The 24,411-nt window shown below is 34.1% G+C and overlaps 1 protein-coding gene across 1 annotated transcript; it reads right to left on the bottom strand.

Moving 5' to 3' along the window:
- Nucleotides 1-1,809: 1,809 nt before the first annotated feature.
- On the bottom strand, nt 1,810-23,637 carry CCDC181 (coiled-coil domain containing 181; the record flags this gene model as incomplete). Its single annotated transcript, XM_082832879.1, has 5 exons — nt 23,506-23,637; nt 20,038-20,988; nt 15,602-15,748; nt 3,939-4,093; nt 1,810-1,972 (listed from the first exon to the last, which is right to left on the bottom strand). Exons 1-5 carry the CDS (start codon nt 23,620-23,622, stop codon nt 1,810-1,812), a joined length of 1,533 nt encoding a protein of 510 aa, XP_082689005.1. The 5' UTR covers nt 23,623-23,637.
- Nucleotides 23,638-24,411: the final 774 nt, after the last annotated feature.

Genomic DNA, 24,411 nt, shown 5'->3' with positions numbered 1-24,411 from the left:
GATACTATTGATCCTTCTTAGTCACTTTGTTTCCTGCAATGCGTCTTGTGAAATATGTGGAGTGTTCGTGAGCTTTTGTCCCCTCTGCTGCATTAATATTAGCTAATAAATGCATAAAGCAATTAAACTGTGGGGAAAAAAAAGACAAGGGTGCCCACTTTAACTACTACTACTCTACATTATACTAGACATGTTAGCCAGAGTAATCAGTCAACAAAAATAAATAAATAAAAGGCATCCCATTGGATAGGAAGAAGTAAAACTACCCCTATTTGAAAATGATATTATCCTATATAGAGAAAATGCAAAAAAAAAATGACTGAAAAAGTTTAGCACTAATAAACAAATTCAACAAAGTTGCAGGGTATAATATCAATGCACAAAAATCATCTATGTTTGTGTTTTGAGTATACAACCCATAAAGAAAGTTAAGAAAACAATTCCATTTGCAATAGAATCCAAAAGAGTAAATATCTATGAATAAATTTAACCAAGTAGGTGAAAGATTTGTACACTGAAAACTATAAAACATTGCTGTACTAAATGAAAAGACATCCTGTGTTTATGGATTAGAAGACAATATCATTAAGATGGCAATAGTACCTAAAGCCATCTACAGATTCACTGCAATCCTTATGAAAAAATTCCAACAGCTTTTTTTGTAAAAGAAAAATATTGTGGAATATTTAAATGCCAAATTGGTTTTTATCATTAAGGATAAACTTTAAACAACACAAGACTAGTTATAATGAAATGCTAAATTGCCTGGTGTATGCTCAAAGTGCTATAGGAAGTTGAGACAGGATTGAATAGCTCTCTGTGTTTTCTAATTTAGGGTCAAGTGATTAAGGTACAAATACCCAGTTGATAAGTACCTTGTCTTCTGAAGCTTTAACAGAACTCCTACAGCAACTCTCCACTCCCCATCACACTTGTATGTTTGCCTTTGTCCTCCAGTCCTTAAGTGCTCTTACACATATCAAGGATACTGTTCTCCCACACGCTGGATTCCTGTATAGTCCTATATACCCACAAATGTCTACCAAGGTATGTAAGCTTTACAATATAACTAACAGAAAGGATTTTGCAATCATTCAGATCTCAGAATCTGTGAGCAAACTGCTCACCTCTGTACTTTGGTTTCCTCATCTGCAAAACAAGACTAATAGGGTTGTTATAAGGATTAGGTCAAATTATTAATGCAAAGCATTTACAACAGGCACATTATATAAACTCTCAATAAGAGCTGGATAATTTTGTATAACATACCCAAAATAGTATACATAATTGTTACTATCTTTTTTTTTTTTTTTAAAGAACACGTGGAAGTAGGCCTAACCTACTGTTTAGCTTGCCATAGGTATTCAAATTCAAATCTGACATAATTAGGACTTTGTATCAGGCCTTGAACCAGGCTTGTTTAAGAGGTCATTCCTCCTGCCTTATGAAATGTTCTATTGCATTTTTTTAAAAATGATAACAGAAACTAATAATAGATATCTGTCCCTTTTTTGTGTCCGTTCCAGCTAGACATGTTAAAATAATTTAGAAGTAAAGGAATGTACAGTTTATTTGTTGCTCAATTTTTTGCATGGACTAAGAGGTGGTATAACACATTACAGTGCTATGAGAGAAGAAATTTATTTTGCTCTAGTGTTAAAAGAAATAAGATAAATTCACTATCAACATTACCAAAAGATAAATAGCATTTCCATAATTTAGAGTATGACCAAAGCACACAGGCCATAAGAAATGATATCGAAAATTTTGAGGACAGCAGCTTCCAAATGAAGTATTTAATAGATACCTTCAGCTGTAATGATCAGTAAAACGAAAAGATTTGGCTTCTGACATATTATATAGGTGGTACTGTAACTGTTTCGAATGCTTTGCTTCCAGTCGGAGCTGTCTAGTTCTTTCTTTGACAGCTTGCTGCTCTGCTAGTTTTTCTATCCGTTTCCTTCTTAGCCATCTGTAGAAAAAGACATGAACAGACCTGTTGAGTACCAACCTGAATATACTCTTCATGCTATAAAGTTATTACTACAGACAAAGGAAATTCGATTTCTTTAGATTAAAAAGCTCTGTTCATAACACAAATTAGTATGAACTGAAAAATTTCAGGCTTATACCAAAGGCTCATACAAGGAAGCATAGTCACATTTAGAATCAAATGTTTGAAATTAAGTTTGTCTAATAAGGAAACTGCCAACTAAAAAAACTTTTTTAAGTAATAAACACACTATTTTACATGACATAGGTCCTACCTTTTAAAATATGATTTTCTAAGCAAATAAGTATTTGATAGATACCAAATAACTTATTTTTTGCAACTAACTGTATTCTACAACATTACTTAAGCAGCATGCAGAATACCAGCATGCAGAAATGTCTCCTTGCTCTTCTTGGTGGAGAAATTATAGAGCTCTTGCTTTTCAGTGCATAAAATAGTTCTCCCTTAAAATGGAAAAATAAGCCTAAGCATAAGCATAAGAAACATCAAAAAGGGTGAAGGAAGCGTCCACATTCTAACAAATTTGTCTATAAAACTTGCTTAGGTAAAATAACATTAAAAATAACTGTAGGGCTTCCCTGGTGGCGCAGTGGTTGAGAGTCCGCCTGCCGATGCAGGGGACATGGGTTCGTGCCCCGGTCCGGGAAGATCCCACATGCCGCGGAGCGGCTGGGCCCGTGAGCCATGGCCGCTGGGTCTGCGCGTCCAGAGCCTGTGCTCCGCAACGGGAGAGGCCACAACAATGAGAGGCCCGCGTACTGCAAAAAAAAAAAAAAAAAAAAAAAAAAACCTAACTGTATACTCACATCTCTGGTATGAAAGTGTGTACGTGGTGTGTGTGTATATATATAATTTTTTCAGAAATAAATCCAGACAAATAAATAACTGCATTAGTATAAAAGAGACTTAAGAAACCTCATAATCTAATGTTGTGTGGTTTTGAAATTGGATATCAGTTTGAGCAAATTAACTGTAGTCATTTAGGGGTCGATTGGGAAAAAAATGGTTATAGGTTGGATATTAGATGAGCTCATTAACAAAAATAAGCAGATTGCAGAACAGTATATACAGTATGATCTCAATTTATATTTTAAAACTGTAAATATATGTACAGAGAAATATCTAGAAGTTATGCAGTACAGTGCTAACAATAGTGATTCCTGGGTGATGAAAATGTGAGTTTATTCCCCTCCATTTCCACAATGCACATTCACTGCATCTATTATAATAAAAGGATATGTATATTTTTTAAAGAAGGAAAGGAAAGAAAGAGGCAAAGAAACTAAAAAAGAGAAAGATAGCAAAAAAGATAGAAAAGAAAAAAAGAAGTGAGCTTCAAACAACTGGACACAATATTCACTCCCTCTCCCAAGGTATGCTGGCAAAATTTTGAAGCCAGGTCTGTTTCCTCAGAATAAACCGGGTAATACAGACTCTTACCCAGGCAACTGAAGGGAGACCAGGTTTGCCTTAAGTTACCAAAATATGTGTCCAAATCTCCTTTTCATTTGGTCTGTACAGATCTTCCTCCTCAGCCTGACTGCTTTTCTTTACAGAAAAATATTTATTGGTAAATGCAACTCTTTATTAAGTTTTCCTGAGGACTGTGTAGGAGAAGCTGTAACCAATCTCTGGCCTATTTCTCTAAGAAATGAACAAATCAATCAACCAATCAATGGTAAGCTATCAAAGGTTATCACACTGGTGCCATAAGAAACAATTTTAGTATTGAAAACTACCTTGAAAAAATGGTATAGGTATTACGCAAAGTATGGAGTTAAAGAATTTTCTCACATATTGTTAAAACTGTGGCTTTAAAATTGAATAGGTATGTAATGAGATCAATTTTTTTAAGTTTTATTGACTATATAACTTTCTAAAATGACCATGAGGAAGGGGGAAAAATGCCCTGCCTTTGACTTACTGTTTAAAGGCCCTTTCACGGCCTTCTGTTCCTTTAAAGAAGAATAAGCATTCCTCTTGCTTTCGCAGTTCTTCTATCTTTCTTTCTTTCAACTGTTCTTCGTGCTTTTTTTTAAGCCATAATCGAAAAGCTTGCTGTGGATCTCTGTTTTCCTGCTACTTACAAAAACAAGCTTTGCTTAATTTAAAGAAACCAAAACTACTTTTTGAGCCCCTGCCTATAAGACCCTATAGGAACACATGTCCTACTCACCAATTTTTCATAATAATACCAATCTCATTACCTGTGCTCCTTGCATCCAAACCAAATACATGACCTTTGAACCAGCAACATTGATTACCCTTTTGTCAGAAAATTCAACATTGAACTCACTGCCCTCTGGCTTCTTTCAAAAGTCTTACTGAGGTAATCAATAAATGAAGGGCTAGATGCAGTGATTTGCAAACTTTTCAAAGTTGAGCCCTTTGACAAATAAAATAATTTTGCACAATGGCACATACACATAAAACATGGCTGAAGAAATGTTGGGGATAGGCAGAATGAGTGAGTTGAGGTCTTGGTATCAATTCCTGAAGGAAGCTCCATGGAAGCTCCACTGGAATTGAAAACCAATGACCCAACATTTGTGTTATTCAAACTTTCTTTTAAATTCTACTTTTGTTTTTAAGTTTTAAGAGCATCTAACTGCCAAGCCCATCTCCAAAACTGTAATTATTATTATGGAGTGTGGCAATGAGGATTTTCAACCATAAGAACTTTTTCATAAGGATAACAGCCATGAGGATTTTGTCATAAGAATGGGCTAGTGGGAGCAGCTTATTGTATGGTTCTTCAAACTTCATGATGGATACTATATTCAGGGATAGCTGAAAGAGCTCTTCTTTGGGAGAATAAAGAGAGCAAAGGGAAAGATTTGGGGCTCTTTAGTCTTGGGAAAAGCATGACTCACATGGATGCCTGGCTAGAACACAAAAGGAAAAGATTCATTCAATTAATACTTTCACCAAATATGAACTCTGTGATAGAGAAGACCACCTCCTACACCTTGCATTTTCCTTTATCTGTAACCCATATTGCCCAGTATGCTTCAGTCTAATTTATATAATTTACACAATTTAGGATCTTTGATGTATAATGCAGAACTTTGTGAGGAGGTCCCATGGACCTACAGGACCATTGCTGAACACCTAAAGTTTGGGAATGTCTGGAGATGACTAAAAAGTGTTCAGTCCACAATTATAGATTAAAAGAGTTAAGAATTCAGAGATAAACAGGATTGATGGGTATCATTGTTCATCTATTTATTCAAAAGCTATTTACAGAATATCTACTACACAGAGTATCTACATGCACATAGCTACCGGGATGCATCAAAGAAAAAAAAAAAGGCCACAGCAGTGAGAGGCCCATGTACTGCAAAAAAAAAAAAAGAAGAAAAAAAACAAGCCTCCCTTTCTCATACATTCCATACCTGCACTATACAATAAAGAGTCACTAGTCACATGTAGCTACTCAAATTAAATAAAATTAGACAGTCACATTCAAATACTTAATAGTCACATTATGGCTAGTGACTACTTTATTGGACACTGCAGATATAGAATATTACCATCATCACAGAATATTGTATAGGGCAGTGTTGTTCAAGATAAGGAGATGAAAATATATGATTGATTGATTGATATGTCAGAGAGAGTAATAATGGGAGAGGTGAGGAGAAAGGATGGTATTTATCAATAGATAGAAAGTGAGGGAACCATTTATGGGATATCTGGAAAAAGAGTATTTCAAGCAATGGTAACAGGGCAAAGGTTCTGAGAAGGGATTATACTTGGCATGTCCAGTAAATAGCAAAAATCCACCACAAGAAGAAAACTGGAAAATTCACAAATATGTGGAGATTAACAGGCTCCTGAGCAACCAATGGGTCAAAGGAAAAAAACAGATGGGAAGTCAAAAAATAGCCTGACACAAATGAAAAGGGAAATACAACATACCAACACGTATGGGATGCAACAAAGACAGTTCCAAGAAGGTGAGATCAAAAAGCCAACCTAACTTTACACCTGAGGTGTAATTAGAAAAAGAGATATAAACGAAGCCAAAAGTTAGTAGAAGGAAGAAAATAAAAAAGATCAGAGTGTAAATAAATACAACAGAAACTAAAAAGACAATAGAAAAGATCAAAGAAACTAAAAGCTGATTTCTTAAAAAGATAACTAGACAAACATTTACCTAGACTTACCAAAAGAGAGAGGACTCAAATTAATAAAATTATAAATGAAAAAGGAGACATTACAACTAATAGTACAGAAATACAAAGGATCATAAAAGACGATTATGAACAACTATAAACCAACAAACTGTAAAACCCAGAAGAAATGAATAAATTCCTAGAAACATACAACCTACCGAGACTGAATCAGGAAGAAATAGAAAATGTGAATAGACTGATTACTAGTAATGAAATTGAATCAGTAATCAAAAATCTCCCAAAAACAAAAGTCCAAGACCAGATGGCTTCTAGAAAATCAACAGAAAAATTAATACCAATCCTTCTCAAACTCTTCCAATAAACAGAAGAGGAGAAAACACTTCCAACCCATCTTATGAGGCCAGCATAATGTGATACCAAAGCCAGACAAGGATACTACATGAAAACAAAATTAGAGGCCAATGTCCTGGATGAACAGCAATGTAAAAATACTCAGTGAAATATTAGAAAAGCTAATTCAGCAGTATATTAGAAAGGATCATACACCATGATCAGGTGGGATTTTCCAGAGATGTAAGGATGGTTCAAATCTACAAATCAGTCAGTGCTATACACATTAACAAAATGAAAGATAAAAATCATATGATTATCTGGATAGATGCAAAAAAGCATTTGACAAAATATCTTTTCATGATAAAAACTCTCAAGAAATTGGGTATAAAGAGAATATACCTCAACATAATAAAGGCTATATATCACAAGTCCACAGCTAACATCAAACACAATAGTGAAAAGCTGAAAGCTTTTCCTCTAATATCAAGAGCAAGACAAGGATGCCCATTCTCACCACTTTTATTCAACACAGTATTGGAAGTCCTATCTGGAGCAATCAGACAAGAAAAAGAAATAAAAGGCATTCAAATTAGAAAGGAAGAAGTAAAACTGCTCTATTTGCAGATTACATGATATTATTATATTATTCTATATGATATAGAAACCCTAAAGACTTCACCACCCTAAAAATGTTAGAACTAATAAACCAATTCAGTAAAGTTGCAGGATATAAAATCAATATTAAAAAATCAGTTGTGTTTCTATACAGTAACAACAATCTATCTGAAAGAAAATTAATTAAATAAGCCCTTTTAAAATAGCATCACAGGGCTTCCCTGGTGGTGCAGTGGTTGAGAGTCCGCCTGCCGATGCAGGGGACACGGGTTCGTGCCGCGGTCCAGGAAGATCCCACATACCGCAGAGTGGCTGAGCCTGTGAGCCATGGCCGCTGAGCCTGCACGTCCAGAGCCTGTGCTCCTCAACGGGAGACACCACAAGAGTGAGAGGCCCGCGTACCGCAAAATAAATAAATAAATAAATAAATAAAATAGCATCACAAAGAATGAAATGTGTACTTAGAAATAAATTTAACTAAGGAGGTGAAAGATCTATATGCTGAAAACAAAAAGACATTGATGAAAGAAATTGAAGAAGACACAAATGAATGGAAAGATATTCCATGCTCACAGACTCGAAAAACTAATACTGTTAAAATGTCCATACTATTTAAAAATTGGCCATATAATCTAAAAATTCATTATAATACCCATAAAAAATCCAGTGGAGTTTTTCACAAAAATAGAAAAAAATCCTAAAATTTGTACAAGATCCAAATATCCAATGTAATCTTGAGAAAGAAGAACAAAGCTGGAAGCGTCACACTTCCTGAATTTAAACTATATTATAAAGCTAAAGTAATCAAACACTATAGTACTGGCAGAATAGATACATAGATCAATGGAGCAGAACAGAGAGCCCGAAATCAACGCGTGCATATATGGTAATTAATTTTCAACAAAGCAACCAAAAATAACAATGAGGAAAGGACAGTCTTTTCAACAGATGAAATTGGTAAAACTGAATTGCTACATACAAAAAAATGAAACTGAACACCTATCTTACACCATACACAAAAATCAACTCAATATGGATTAAAGACTGTGTGTAAGACCTGAAACAGTACAACTCCTAAAAAGAAATATCAAGGATAAGCTCCTTAGCATTGTTTTTAGAAATGACTTTTTGGATTTGATAGCAAAACAAAGACAGCATAAGCAATAATTTTTAAATGGGACTACATCAAACTAAAAAGCTTGTGATCAGCAAAGGGAACTTCCAACAAAATGAAAAGGCAACCTATTAACTGAGATAAAATATTTTCAAACTATATGTCCAATAAGGGGTTATATCCAAAATATACAAGGAATTCATATAATTCAATAGAAAAAAAGAAAAAAGCCCAATTATAAAATAGGCAAAGGACTTAAATGGACATTTTTCCAAATAAGATATACAAATGGCCAACATGTACATGAAAACATGCTCCACATCACTCATCATCAGGAAAATGCAAACAAAAACCACCATGAGATATCATCTCATACATGTTAGGATGGCTATTATCAAAAAAGACAAGAGAAAACAAATGCTGGCAAGGATGTGGAGAAAAGGGAACCTTTGTGCATGGTTGGTGGGGATGTAATCTGGTATAGCCATTATGGTAAACAGTGTGGAGGTTCCTCAATAAATTAAAAATAGAATCATTATATGATCCAGCAAACACACTTGTGGGTATATATCCAAAGGAAAAAAAAATTATCTAGAAGAGATATCGGCACTCCCATATTCGTTGCATCATTATTCACAATAGACAAAGTATGAAAACAACCTAAGTGTCTGTAGATGAATGAATGGAGCAAGAAATGTCACACACACACATGCACGCACACACACGAATATTATTCAGCCTTAAAAAAGAAGGAAATTCTATAACTTGCAATAACATGGATGAACCTGAACCTGGAGGGCATTATTATAAGTGAAATATGCCAGACAGAAACAAATACTGCATAGCACCATTTACATGTGGAAACTTAAAAAAAAGTCTAGTTCATAGACAAATGGAGAGTGGTGGTTATGAGGAACTGGGGGGTTGGGAGAAATAGGGAGAAGTTGGTAAAAGGGTACAAACTTTCAGTTATAAGGTGAAAAAAGTCTGAGGATCTAATGTATAATATGGTGAGTATAGTTGATAACATTGTATTATACAAGTGAAATTTGCCAAGAGAGTAGAACTTAAATCTTTTCTCCAAAAAGGGGGGAGGTGATGTATATGTTAATCAACTTAATGGGGGGAACCCTTTAATAATGTATATGTGTATCAAATCATGTTGTACACTTTATCTTACAATTTTATTTATTAATTATATTTCAATATAACTAAAAAAAAAAAGACAGATCACACACACACACACACACACACACACACAAAGAAATAGAAACTTAAAAGACAAAAAACAACCTCAATTCCCTGAATGAGCTTAACAGTAGATTGGACATTGCCTAAGTGATGTCAATGACAGAAGACAGATCAATAGAAATTATGCAAGCTGAAAAAAGAAAAAATGTTTTAACAAACATGACCTTAGTAACATCTGAGATAACAGCAAGTATTCTATCATATGTAAAACTGGATTTCCAGAATAATAAGAGAAAGATAATAGGGCAGAAAAAAATATTTGTAAAAATAGTGGCCAAAAATTTCCCAAATTTGGTATAAAACATCAACCTACAGATACAAGAAGCTCAGCAAAGCCCAAGTTAGTCAAATTCAAAGAGAGTCACACATCTACTCAACTGCTGAAATTCACATCAGAAAAGGTTTAAAGTAGCCACAGAAAAAACATTTCATACAAAAGGACAATGATAAGAATTACAACTGACTTCTAATTAGAAACAATGGATGCAAGAAAACCACTGAACACCATCTGTAAAGTGCTGAAAGGAAAAAAAAAAACTGTCAACCCAAAATTCCATATCAAATTAAAAAAAAACTTCAAAAACAATCTATTTCTGATAAAGATTTAGAGTATACATATCATAATCCCTAAAGCAATGATTTCAAAAATAATTCAGAGGTATAACTAAAAGCCAATAAGAAAATAAAATGTAATATTTTTTTAAATACTTGATTAATCTCTGTAAGAAGGCAGAAAAAAGATGAATAATGGAGTTAAAAACAAATGGAACAAATAGAAAACAAATATCAAGATGGTAAACTTAAAACCTACCCTTATCAATAATTATAATTAAATATAAATGAACTCCTGTTAAAAGTAACAAATTTCTGGATTAAAAGATCCAAATATATGCTGTTTGTACAAGTAACTCTTCAAATATAAAGACAGATAAATTGAAATTAAAATATGAAATAAGCTATAACATATGCAAATGTTAAAGAAGGTTACTGTGACTTCATTAACATCAGACAAAGTAGATTTCAAGATAAGAGGGACTCATAATGTGAAAATGTCATTCAATCAGGAAGACATAAATTCGTAAATGCATACACATGAAACTTTTAAAAATATGAAGCAAAAACCAATGGAACTAGAAGGGAAACAGACAGGTACACAATGATAGTTTAACATAACTTTCTCAGTGCTTCATAGAACAAAGAGGGGGAAAACAGTAAGGATATAGAAGATTTAAACAACATTATCGACCAACTTCAGCCCACTGACATTAATACAACACAACATCCAAATGTAGAATACAAAATGTATGCAAGTGTCCACGGAGAGTTCACCTAGATAGAGTGATGACATGCATACATATGCTTGCATATGTCTGTATATACATACAGTGCACACGTATCATTTATATATAACACTGACCAAGAGAAGCAAAGCTCATTACAAAGATGGAAAGACATTTTTAGCTATTTTTCCTTAAATGGCAATAAAAATTCTATCACCTAAAAGCATTTTTAATTCAATGTAAAATAGGTCATTCTACAATCTATATATTGTAAAGATATCTTCTGGAAACTATGACTCACATTATACAAAATATCCCACAGAAGTGACCAGCAAGATACACTTACTATCACAATGCATTAATAAGCCAAATTAATCAACTGCCGAAGTATACTATAGCTCGGCTTCAGCAGAGACAAAGTTCACAGAAGTTCTTCAGAATATTATTCGTTTATGATATAATTTCTAGCTAAAGTTAATTTTTGAGACAGACTTAAAATATAGCAAAAAATTAAAATTCCAAAGGGAAATATATAACCATGATATCTTCTAACCAAAAACTTTAAATTATGTTCAATGTGGCTCATGTTTTTAGCGAATACAATTCAAAGTTTTATCATCTCTAAATAGAACACAATAGAAAATTAAGGTATACATTTATTTTTACAAATGCCCAATAAAAATATAACATTAGGCTGAATGCCATGAGGCCTGAAGGTCCGTCATCCCCTGGGAAATTATCAGCAGTGCTGTCACAGGGGTTTTTCTTGGTCAGTGATTGAAACGTAAGCTCCTCTCAATTTCTTTACTCTTAAATACTACAGTAATGTGCTATCCTTCTAACCTACCCAATCTCGAATTCCTTTACTCCCTCCAAAATCTTTTTAGTTTCTTCTCTATAATTCCCATTCAATAATATAAAGACTTCCAAACAACCCTCATTCTCCCAAACCATTGCTAGGACCCTGGCCTTAAACCTCCTTTCTTACCCAAATCCTGATTCTCCCGTAAGACACAGCTTTTCTCTCTCAAATGGAAGCTGCATTTTTTTGCCATCCTTCAAGTACTTCCGAGGTCTGGTGAAGAAGTTAATATACTCTTTATTCCTTCACACTTCTTCAGAACTCCTGAAGAGTAGAGAACTTCTTCTTCTCTACTCTTAAGTAAAGCCATGCTCCTTTGATATTTATATTATTTGACTATATTACTCTAACAATCTCTGGTCACAACCGGCTCAATGTACCTCTCCATCCTAATCCCAAATTAACACTTATAACCAAATGAATGAGCCATTCGACATCCAGCCTCACAGATTTTTCATTTTTTCATTTTCTACGCCTTTCTTCACTGCACTTGCCACCCACTCCAATAGCCACATCCACATCCACATCTTTGAAATCACTAATCTTCTCATTCATATTTCCAGTCCCAACCTCTGTCCTGAATACTACACACGTTTCTTCAGTCAGTCTTCAACATCTTTACCTGAAAGTTTTATAGGTACTTCAAACTCAACAATTGAAATGATAATTTCCCCCAATCAGTATCTTTTCTACTGCTCCAGTGAGTGGCACCATCATCCATCCACCAAGTTGCTCAGAAGAGAAACCTGGTGTATTCTCTTCACACCTCATTCTTCCTCACTCACATATCTAGTTAATTACGAAGTTCCTTCAATTAATACTCTAAAACAAATATCACATTTCACATCTCTCTTTCTTTCTCTCTCTGCTGTTATAATTCTATCCCAAGTCACCATCATTTCTCACCTAGACAACTAATATGCTTTCTAACTGCTCTCCGCATATCTGTTCTTGCCCCCTCCAATCCATTCACAGCATGGCAGTCAGAGTGATCTTGTGGAACTGCAAATCTAATATATCACTCCTCTGTTTAAATAATCTCAATGGCTTCCCGTAACAGGATTAAATACAAATTTATAGACGCCAACATGCCACGTGATCTGATTCCTGCTCACTCTCTGGATCCTCTCAAACTCACCAAGTTAGTTCCTGTCTCAGGCATTCTCACATGTTCTCCTGGCTTAAAACAAATTCCTCTAATCCTTGGCCTAATTTCTACTTCTACTTTAATCAGAAAAATCTTTCCTGATACACTTATTGCCCTCATTATGATCTCTCACAGCTCCTTTTTTTCATAGCATTCATCACTATTTATAATTATAAATTTATTTTACATTGAGACTTAAAAATTTTTTTTTCAATCCCTACTAGATGAGCGTTATAAAACATAGACTAAACCTATTTTTCTGGGACTTCCCTGGTGGTGCAGTGGTTAAGACTCCATGCTCCCAATTCAGGGGGCTTGGGTTCAACCCCTGGTCAGGGAACTAGATCCCACAGGCATGCCGCAACTAAGAGTTCACCTGCCACAACTAATGAGCCCGTGTGCCTCAACTAAGGAGCTGGCAAGACACAACTAAGGAGCCCACATGCCACAACTAAGGAGCCGGCAAGCTGCAACTAAGGAGCCCACCTGGCGCAAATAAGACCCAGTTCAAACTAATTAATTAATTAATTAATTAAAAATAAACCTATTTTTTCCATGCTGTGCCTAGAATAGCACCTGTCATATAGTAAGCAGTTAAAAAAAAATCTATCGAATACATGAAAAAATTTAAATTGGCATTTCTTTGACTCTACCAAATTTGTATCTTGCTCTCATATATTATGGACAGCTATATTTATCCATATTATCTGAACTTATTATACATATCCTTTGCCCATTTTTTATTGGAAAATTCAAAAGTTTTGCTTTAATAATATAAATATTAATAGTAACACTAACAATTATGACAATTTAAAAGTCCTAATCAGCTTTTAATGGATATTACATTAAATATAAAGATAAATTTGGAGGAATCCAAATCTTTGTAATATTTAGTTCATTCATCCAGGAATATTATAGGAGTATCATATTTGTTTTCATTTAGCAAATAACTCATATATTTATAATATTTTCCCCCCATCTAGGAATATTATATTTATTTTCATTTACCAAATTCACCTTTTTGGTCCCCTGCAAAGACGCTCCATAGAGGTCTTACACATTCCTGTTCAGCTCAAAGTTTTTTATATATGCCTATATTCCTTCCCCTTTTATATTTTTCTATGAGGTTTCTGCTGGAATACAGAAAGACTATAAATTTTTGTATATTTATAATATAAAAGACCACTTTGCTAATACTTATACCTCATTTCCCTTTCTCTTAATAAATTGGATTGAACTCCCAAAATAAAATTATTATTATAGAGGGGAGCCTTACCTATCTCTGACTTTAATGGGTATGCCTATAGTATTTCCTAAGATGGTATTTATATTGTAACCCACATTTTATTAGAAATACTTAAAAATAAATTATAATAAATACTAGTAAATGCCCTTTCTATATCTTTCAAGATAACCATAAATTCTCCTTTATCTACCTATTATGTACTGAATATATTAATAGATTTGTTATTATTGGTCTATAATTTCCTTCCTAAAATAAACCCTACTTGGTTATAGCATAGTATTATTTTACTATACAGTTGCAGTCAAATTTCTCAATATTTTCTCTTTTAGTTTGTGGTTTCAGGTCTACTACCTTAAAAGGTACCATCCATCCCAAGATTTTAGAAGCTAAAAATTTCTACAAATGGCATAATAAATGTAAATAAATGTAAAAATATATCATTTTTTCAGCCTAGGAAAACATATTTACAGACATAATAGACAAAGGATTAAAATCTCTAATATACAATGCAATAAGAAAAATAAAACAAAAAAGGACTATAAATAGGAAATTCACAGAATACACACATGCTCGTATACAATAATAATGTATATTATTAATTCGAAGAAAAATTAAGAAAATAAACTATGTACAATGTTAGACAGGATGTGTTAAACATTCACTCTTCCATACTGCTGGAGGGACTATAAACTGATACGACCTTTTAGGAGGTTAATTTTGCATGTTTAACCACAGCTTTCATTCTGGACATCCAATAAGTCATAAATTTCCAAGAAACTCTCCTACGGAATACTGATGTTCTCCTACAGAATGCACATGTTCACAACAGCACTGTTAATTAATAGAGCAGTATTAGAACCAATCTAAATATGTACAAATGAGGAATGGTTTAATAAATTAAGTTACCTCTGAAGAGTAGAATATCATACACCTAATTTGAAAAGAGAGATCTAAATGTAATGATCTAGAAATATTTCCTTGATGAATGAGTGAAAAAAAATCAAACCATATAATAAATTTTTAGCAGATAAACATGTAAATATGAATAAGACCTGGAAGGATTTGCGGCACACTGTTAAAAGTGGTTACCACTAGGGGATGAGCCTAGAAGGGCTTAGAATTGAATTTTCAATTTTTACTTTACATACATTTTTTAAATAGTATGGATATAGATGATTTTTTTACTTTCTCTTGGGTTTTTTGTATATTTTGAACTTTAAAAAATTAAATAATTTGATGTCTTTGTTAGTTTTCACATAAAATTTCTAGACATCTACTCTTAAGTGAGACCAGTCTATAGGGTTTTTGTGTGCATTGTCCTCCTATTTAAATATCAAAGTTATACTATCTTAAAAAAATGAATTGGTAGCTTTCCTTTTTCTGTGCTATAAATGTTTGAATAAAATAGGAATCATTTGATTTTTACAAGCCTTCTTAGAATTTAATTATAAGTCATCTGCATGTGGCATCTTTAGCAAGGGTAGTTCTTGGACCACTTTTTCTACTTCTTCCATAGGTTTTTAGTCTGATAGCCTCCCTTCTATAAATAAATTCAGCTTTCATAGCTGTATGAACTTGTTTTTCACAGAGTTTTACTTACTCTACTGTTCATGTCTTCAATTTGCTTTGCTCGCTGAATTCTCCTCATTTCTAGGACCTGCTCTCTCTTCTTTTGCAACCATGCTTTAAACACCATGTCATTCTCTTTTTTCTTTTCTTTCTCTTCTTCTATTTTCCTTTGTTCTTCCTGGTGGAAGGAATATCCAAACACATCAATGAAAAATTAATAAAATTATATATGTGTTATCAAAGTAGAGAGATACATTTTGAGGTCTGAAATTAGGATTCCCTGCCCCTAAAAATTTCCATCTGTAAATTGGGCCTCCCTAAAAAACAGGACCTCTAATTAGCTTAGGGAAAAAAATGAAGACTTTTCAGATAAATTAAATTGTCAAGATAAAGTCTACAATTACATAGATCTACATTATACAACATGCTGTTCAAGAATTCCTTGGATCTCTCCTTCACTTCCTAGTTTACTCTTGGTATTTAACTCCCCAAATTGCAGCTGTGCAAAAGAGAAAAAAAACACCACACTCTAGAAGCACTACATGGGGTCTATAGAAGCACTATAAATGTCTTAAAATTTTTTACATTTTTGTTAAATTTGATAATTGTGATACATGGCATTGTGGTTACAAAACAAAATGCTATAATCGTTTTCTTTCTCACATGTACAATCACTTCTGAAGTGCACAAGTAGCAATGATGGGCTGTCTAGGACTTGCTTTAAAAATACCTCAGCCAGGGACTTCCCTGGTGGCACAGTGCTTAAGAACCCACCTGCCAATGCAGGAGACATGGGTTCGATCCCTGGTCCGGGAAGATCCCACATGCCGTGGAGCAACTAAGCCCGTGCGCCACAACTACTGAGCCTGCACTCTTGAGCCCGCGAGCCACAACTACTGAGCCCACGCGCTGCAACTACTGAAGCCCGTGCACCTAGAGCCCATGCTCCGCAACAAGAGAAGCCTCCGCAATGAGAAGCCCAGGCACCGCAACGAAGAGTAGCTCCGGCTTGCCGCAACTAGAGAAAGCCCGTGCACAGCAACGAAGACCCAACACAGCCAAAAATAAATAAATAATTAATTTTAAAAAAATACCTCAGCCAAAAAAAAGGAAGAGATGAAACAAATATGCCAAAGTCTCAATGACTTTTGAATCTGGGTAATGGAGACACAGGGGTTAATTGTACCTTTGTATATGTTTGAGATTTTTTTTATATAATGTTTAAAAATATTTTCAACTACTGTATAATCATAAAGTAACATTTCTGCTATCAGAAAAATAAATAATTAGTTAACTATGAGAACAAAATGCACTTTATAACTGCATTATTCAACTAATGTTATAAAAGAGAGTTACTTAAACTAGAAGTGAGAGTACCTCACTGGTTTAAGTATAAACCAATTATGAAGAGTTATAAAATAGTTACTGGGAACAAAGCAGCATGTCACAGTGGAAAGAGCACCAAGCTAGAAGTTAGGAGGTCTGATTAACAATCATACTGCCATCATAATATGTCAATTTGGGCAAACCACTTAACTCAGTATTCTCATCTATAAGATGAAGTTGTATTAACAAGCTCTTAAGTCTCTTCCAATACTAAAATTTGAGCATGGAAATAAACTGAATTATAGAATACATGTTTAAACTGTTTTTAAATAATGGAATTCAGAGTTCTTTCCTTACATTTTGACAATATAGCAAGCCCTTCTAATTCTTTTTGATTGAACAACATATAGGAAGGAAAGGAAAAGTTCTATCCAATTAACAGTATAAAATGTCTTTTAAAATACCAGTATACTATTTTCTAAGCCCTAAAGGAGCTTACATTATATAATATGTGAATTTATTAAATATTAAATTTTATATTTAAGTTCATTTTTACCAAAAGGATTTTGGATGCCTTGCATGAATATAGACAGTATTGTAAGACAATTATTTTTCCAGATGGAACATCTGGATTATACAGAAGATATCAGCCAAAGCACAGATACTACAGTTGCCAAAGAGAACAGTGAAATGATGCACTTAATGTAGAGAGATGGAGTATAGCTGCCCAACCCAGCAAATATTTTGCTGGGCATAAAAAAGGAAAGCCTTCCCCTGAAACCAACTAAAAATATTTTAAAGTCTTAGCACTTAAAGACAATGCCTTCAGCAAGTACATAAGCAAAGGGAAATTTAGTTATGAGGATCCTGACATGAGAAAAGTATATCCCAAAACAGAGTGTTTGACACCTAAAAAAGAGGATCAAAAGAAAAACAGAACTATCCGTCAGTCATACCAGTTAAAGATTACCATTAATTCATTAGTGAAAAGACACTGAAATTATATAAAAACTCCTACATAACTTTTACAGAAGTATATACACAAATACACATATAGATGCATGTGTGTGTACAGCAAACATATAGTTCAGTTATTCTCAACAAATTCTTTTGTGTTATCATGAAGTTCTGAGTTAACAGATCCTTTTAAGTACCTATTATATACCTGAACCAAGTAAGCTGAGTCTGACTGTTAGAGTTCAGTACCCAAGTAAGAAAAATTTTATTAAGTATTCACCCTTTCAGATTCCTACCTGAGTGTGCTATAGGTTACACGTTCTTACTAACTTCATTTTTTTTTTATCTTTTTCTGCTAATGTGAGTTTGATTTAAATGCCAGAAATTTCCATGGTAATTTCCTACATAAGTAGAAAATATACCGTTTCTCAACAAATGACAAGAAAACTGGGATTTTGACTTTGCTACAGACAAGTTGAGGGACTTCAATTAAAGTTATTTAAACTATCTCGACTATAGTTTTCTCACCTGTAAAATAATCTTTAAGGTTTCTTCTAATTGTAAGGTTCTATTAACTGTGATTCTGTTGCAGTTTGGTATTTACAGTTAGACATTTTATATGGTTCAGCTTCATGCTATCAGGTATCCAGTAAAACAGAGAACGAGGGCGCTGATTTAGGTAATTTAGAGAAAATCCCCCAGTTTTAATACCTAGAATTTTTAATTATACTTTTATTTAAGAGCAAGAAAAAAAATCCCAAAATAATAATTTTGGATTCTGTATGGCATTTTGGAGACATTTCATTTAGGTTATGAGGTTCTATTCTTAATCTAAAACTAAAACCCCTGAAATCAAGGAACTGTAGTGTTGACGAAAATAATCTGTAATAGGAATAGAAAAGAGTTTTATTCCAGCCAAACTAAGGACTATAGCCCAGGAGACATAAATTCAAGAAGCACTTGAATTGTGTTCCACTGGACTACAAAATGGGGGAGGCATATATATTAGCAAAACCTGCAAAGTTACATAAGTTGTTTGTCAAGAACCAGGATTGAAGCTGGCAAGAAATAAGGGTGCTTGTTAAGCAAGGATCGGTTGGTATCTGAAATGGTATCTCAAGGGGAGACCTTGAGAGCATAAGGTTGCAGCTGGCAGATATTATTTTGGAAAGTCTGCTGATATACTTGAGTTTGATACAGTTCAGAAAATTCAAGTTCTCGGCAATACAGGAACACATCTGAAACCACATCCACAATGGCCACCCAGTGCCATTTTGGATGCTTGGACCATAGTTTTATATCTTGTCAGAACAAAGAACAAACATCAAGCGTGAGAGGGGTACATCCCTTCAAGGTTTCAAAAGAGACAGATTAACATGTACACAGTAAGTCAGTATGACCTTGGTGTCTGGGTAGGGAACCTCATCTTCAAAGGAGTATTAGCACTGGTGTCATGGGAAGTGGGGGAGCATTTATCCTATCTTCAAAGTGGACATTCTAAGCAATCTGGTAAACACATTCTTTGTTTTCTTTAATGGTGAAAGGAGATGTACAATGTATGTTTTACAGGCCATAAGACAGGCTGTTCTAGTTAGCATAAAGTTCAAGACAAATCATGTATAAGCCAGAATGACTTCCCCATACCTCAATATGTGAAAATTTCTTCCATCAGTAGGCCTGGAAGATATATGAAATACACACACACACACACACACACACACACACACACACACACACACACACACACACACACTCCAGAGAACATAATCCAGTCCCACCTGTTGCCTCCTAAACCCCAACAAATTTGTGCCTTCATTTTTTCATCTGACATCTGATTTTCACCTACCTCATAACAAGATTACTTTTAGCAGTCACTTAACTTCTCTGAGCCTCACCTTTAAAATGAAAGGATCAGATGAGGTCATCACTGAGGTCTCCTCTAGCTCTAACACGGGTCATTCATTACTATGCTTTTGTGATGCTTACCAGAAAGGACCAAGGTAATCATGGCACTTGTTCCATAAATACAGATGCTTAATACTTAACCACTTAATCTAACAAAAGAAAAACAAAATAAGCAAGTAGATATATCAAATAATTTGAAGAACCATTTCAATTCCTACAGCATTTATGAAACATAAAAACATATTCTACTTTCAATATAGTGCCCACTTGTGCTCTCACCTCTCTCTTTAGCTTTTCTCTCTTTTGTTCTAGTCGTTTTTGCAGTTCTTTCTGTTGAGGAGAGAGACAGTATGTTGAGGTCACTGGAGATACATCTGCAGACCGTGTCCTATGACTAGATTTTCCATTCCCCTTACTTCGATCTGAGTTGGCAGCAGAACCTGGATGAGTCTTGGGGTTGGGTGGTGGCTGAGGGATATAAGCCAGTTGCTCTTCTGTTGATGAGTGAGCCAGAGCATGAATTTTTGCTATTGGCTCTTCTTTCTTGACTCCACTGACAGATAAATTGGGAGATCTGGGTGACAACTGCTGAGGCTCATTTTCTGTATAATTAGCATTATTAATGGGGGGCAAAAACCCCTGACTCTCAATGTCTTGTAAATTCAGAAGTTCAAACTTTCCATCTCTCTCTACTAGTATTTTCCTATCCTTGTTTTCTTCAGAATTTCCATCAGTAGGCGACAGGAGCACATTTTCTTGTGCAAATTCACTGGAAATACATAACTGAGACAGTTTTCCAGAGACATTACTTTCATTTTCAAGATAATTTTTGTAAGTATCAGTGTCTTCCAGAGGAGGAACTTCCAAATCAACTAATTTGTCTTTGAATTTAAGTTTTCTTTCCCTTTTATCATTCACAGGTTCTTGATTTTGTAGAAGCTGGTTGGCTTGTATAATTTTCTCCATAATATATCTCCTTACTTCCTCATCCTCTTCCTCCTCCAGGTCTTGCTGGCTTTCTAGTTTGGATTCCTGTAAAGAGTTTTCACTGTCTGAATCTGATATGGGATCCAAAGGTTGAATACTCGGTACAGAAATGAAGTCATTTCTCATTGATGAAACCTCATCCTTGAAAGATCTGTCAGAATCAGAAAGCTGCTTGGAATGTTCTATTTCTGTTTCATTCTCTTTTAAGTCTTGGTTAATATTCTCTTCATTCCCACAAACCTTCTAGAAAAACAGAGATGAGATTCATTTTCAGTAAAAATTGAGACTCTTTTGTCCATTTATATGTAGACAATCCAAAATGGATTTTCATGCTCATGTAATTTATTTTATAAGTGGGAAAATTTACATGCTTCCTGATCATACTTCACTCATAATTTTCTAATTCATATTTATGAGCACCCCAAGGGAAAAGCACATCAGGAAAAATTTAACTCTAAATTTGAACTTGATGTTGCTAAGTACTAGACTGGTTATTTTTTTTTAATTTTATGCCAATGTATAAAAATGTACCTACAAATAGTACAATATTATTTTAATATTCCTCCCTCTATAAAATTTTCCTCCCTTTACAGTTTCAGAAGAATATATTTTTAAATGTTTTCTCCTTGTAATATTTGTATTTTTCAAAAAGATATCTTTCTCCCCAGGACCATTACAAGGTCACTGCCTTTGGTCAAGTCCTAATAATTTTGAGGTTCCTATAATCTTTTCAGATTAGTGTTGCTGCTATTTTCTGCAGGACCTATACCCAAATATCAGGTCAAGTTTTAGCTCTGGATCAGATTCTCTTTCCTCAGCTATCTTCAGAGGCTCCAATAATCTATGTTAAACACCATTATATAACTTGGCCTTACTTTTTTAAAAAATGTAATTCCACATGAACCGTAAACCAGCATTATCACATCACAAAACCCTGCTCCACATCTGTTTCTAACTAATGGTCTCTTACCTAGCATCTCTCCTCCAAACATGTATCCTCACCTACCAAACACTTTGCCCCTAAAATATATAATTTTTTCTCTTTCTCAGACAATTCTCTCCTCCTGAAAGAGTTCCATGGGAGCTACTCTTTTCTGCTCTCTTCAACCCCTTAAAATTCCCTTCCTCTTTTACTAGCTCAGTCACCATTTCTAACAGCCTTCTCTTCCTAACCTGCACAACACTGCTGGATGTCCAATAAGTAAATAAACCTGGCCCCCTAAAATGACTACCAAACAACTAAGACCAACTAAGACCTCTGCCTTGTAATTTTTCTTTTTAGCTGTATTTGATTCTCTGGCTCATTTCTATAGTATCTGTTTCCAAATTCTCCTTTAGCTTTCACTTCTTTGTAAAACCCACTACAGTAAAATCATCCCCCGACCCTCACCCCTGTTTCAAGCTCTGTCATCCATCTTTCCTACCAGCCTCAAAGGAAAAAGTGATTGTAATAACCCACCAGAATGAGCAAGACTCATTACAGCACTGTTTTGACCACTGCTGTATCCTCAGCACTTAGAACAGCCTCTGACACATGGCAGGTGATCATTACTTTTTGTTGAATGAATGAATAAAGAAGTAAAACAATGAATTATCATTATCACTTCTCTAATTCTATTACCCTGTGCTGTGGCTCTCACACTCTTCTAGTCATGAGACCTTGGTTCAGCATTATTGCTCTGGGTATCTCTACCTCTACTCATTCTGATTATTTTTTTGTTAAAGATGCATAAAACTGCCATGTAAAAGTCATCTTGGAAAAGTCTTCACTTTTGACTCTGTTGCCATTTCCAAATATCATCTATCCCATCTGTCTTCTCCATTGCATAAGAAAGCAAAAAGGAACTAAGGGACAGTTGTGATGTAAAACCTGCTGCCTTCATTTCCTCATATTCTTTTCCTTAACTCTCTGAAATCTGGCTTCTGTTGTAACTACTCTGATCAACGTCCCTCTAAAGTCACCTTTTCTTATCCTCATCTTGGTCCTTTTCTTTATTACTTCCCTATTTATTGACAATAATTATACATAATAATTACATATTATCTATTGTAATACACATATATAATTAGTGTCAATACATATGCATATATATATATACACACAGATATATTATATATGGATACACATACACACTGTATCTATGTAAAGAGAGAAAGAAGGAACCTTCTGTGAACCAGGAACTGGTTCATTTTCCTGGACTTCCCTTCTACATGTCTGATAAATAGTACGGAATCATGTTTAATGGATCCACTTTTTCCTACAAATATTCCTATGGCTCAGTCTTTGACCTTTTACTTTTTTCCATATATTCATTCCCCTAAAATTCACTCTTAAGGTTTCCAATATTAGCTGAAGACCATGTTTTTGAGGATTTGCTTTATTTTTCATGTATATTAAAAGAATAAACCCATGATTTTACCCAGGTTCATATAAAGTAGAAATTAAATGTATTTTACTTTTGATGCAATAAATTATTTATATTATGTAAATTATAATTTTAATTTTTAATTATAATTTTGGCTTTATTAAGTGTTAACTTAATTGCTGTTCTCTCACTAATTAGCCCTATGCCTTAGAATGTTTAAACTCTCCACACCTCAATTTTCTCATCTCTAAGATGGGGATAATTACACTTGCTCTATGTATATCAAAGGAATTTTGTGAGGTTTAGATGAGATAATATATGTGAAACGCCTCAAGAACTACAAAACGCTTTGTTAATATAATTACTATGAACTCTGTTGGCAATTTATATATACCTCTATTACGCTGGCACCATTTTCTTCTTTTTCATTAATCAACCATTCCAGGTCCTTTTCAAAGTCATCTTCATATTCTTCACTACCTTTTGAATCAGTTTCTTGATTTTCATCCATTTTCTGTTTGTTAAAGAATAATGTTATAAGATTAAAAGAGATAAGGTGTACGTCATGTCCACTTTAGGGGTAGTATGGAGTATGCTTAATTAGCTTACCTTTAATGTTAAAGGTAAGCTAATTAAACACAGAAAGACAAATTATGGAATGTTCAGAATAAACATATCAGCATATCCTAAAAGAGAGACTTAAAAAGGCCAGACATTTTCTAGGTGTACCACTCCTAACAACCATTCCACCTCCCCGCAATTCCTGACACCCTATTTACGAGGAGACTAAAAAAGGTGGATAAGAAAACTATCTGAGGCTTAGAGAAGGATTTTCCACATCCCTACCAATCATTAAAACTCCTTGTCCAGGTACAAGCTGATGAATCAGCTTTTTAGTCTCACTCGTTCACATTTTCTCATATTCAAATAAAAACAATTATATTAACTCTCATCCTCAGTTTCTCAATCCTTCTGGTAATTTATATAGCATAATTATAATTTGTGATCTGAGAGTTTTTTTTAGCTATGTAACAACTGACTCTCAGTTATAGTAAATACTAATTTCCAGAGAAGTCAAACTGTTGTCAATTCAAAATAACATATATCTTTTTCATAAAAAACAAACTGTGATGCCTAGTACTATCTGGAAGGCAGTGACAAGAAATAAGAATGTCAGATGACAGTTAATAAATGTTTGTGAAAATGATATAAAACTTTTTATGAAAATACCATTCAGCCATTTTTATGAAAAAACTAAAGTTATCTGCAAATTGAGGTCAGTTACAAGTCCTAATTTTTT

Source organism: Leucopleurus acutus (assembly GCF_964270905.1).
Source record: "Leucopleurus acutus genome assembly, chromosome: 2".
NCBI classification, from domain to species: domain Eukaryota; kingdom Metazoa; phylum Chordata; class Mammalia; order Artiodactyla; family Delphinidae; genus Leucopleurus; species Leucopleurus acutus.
This window is presented reverse-complemented; position numbering and strand designations above follow the sequence as displayed.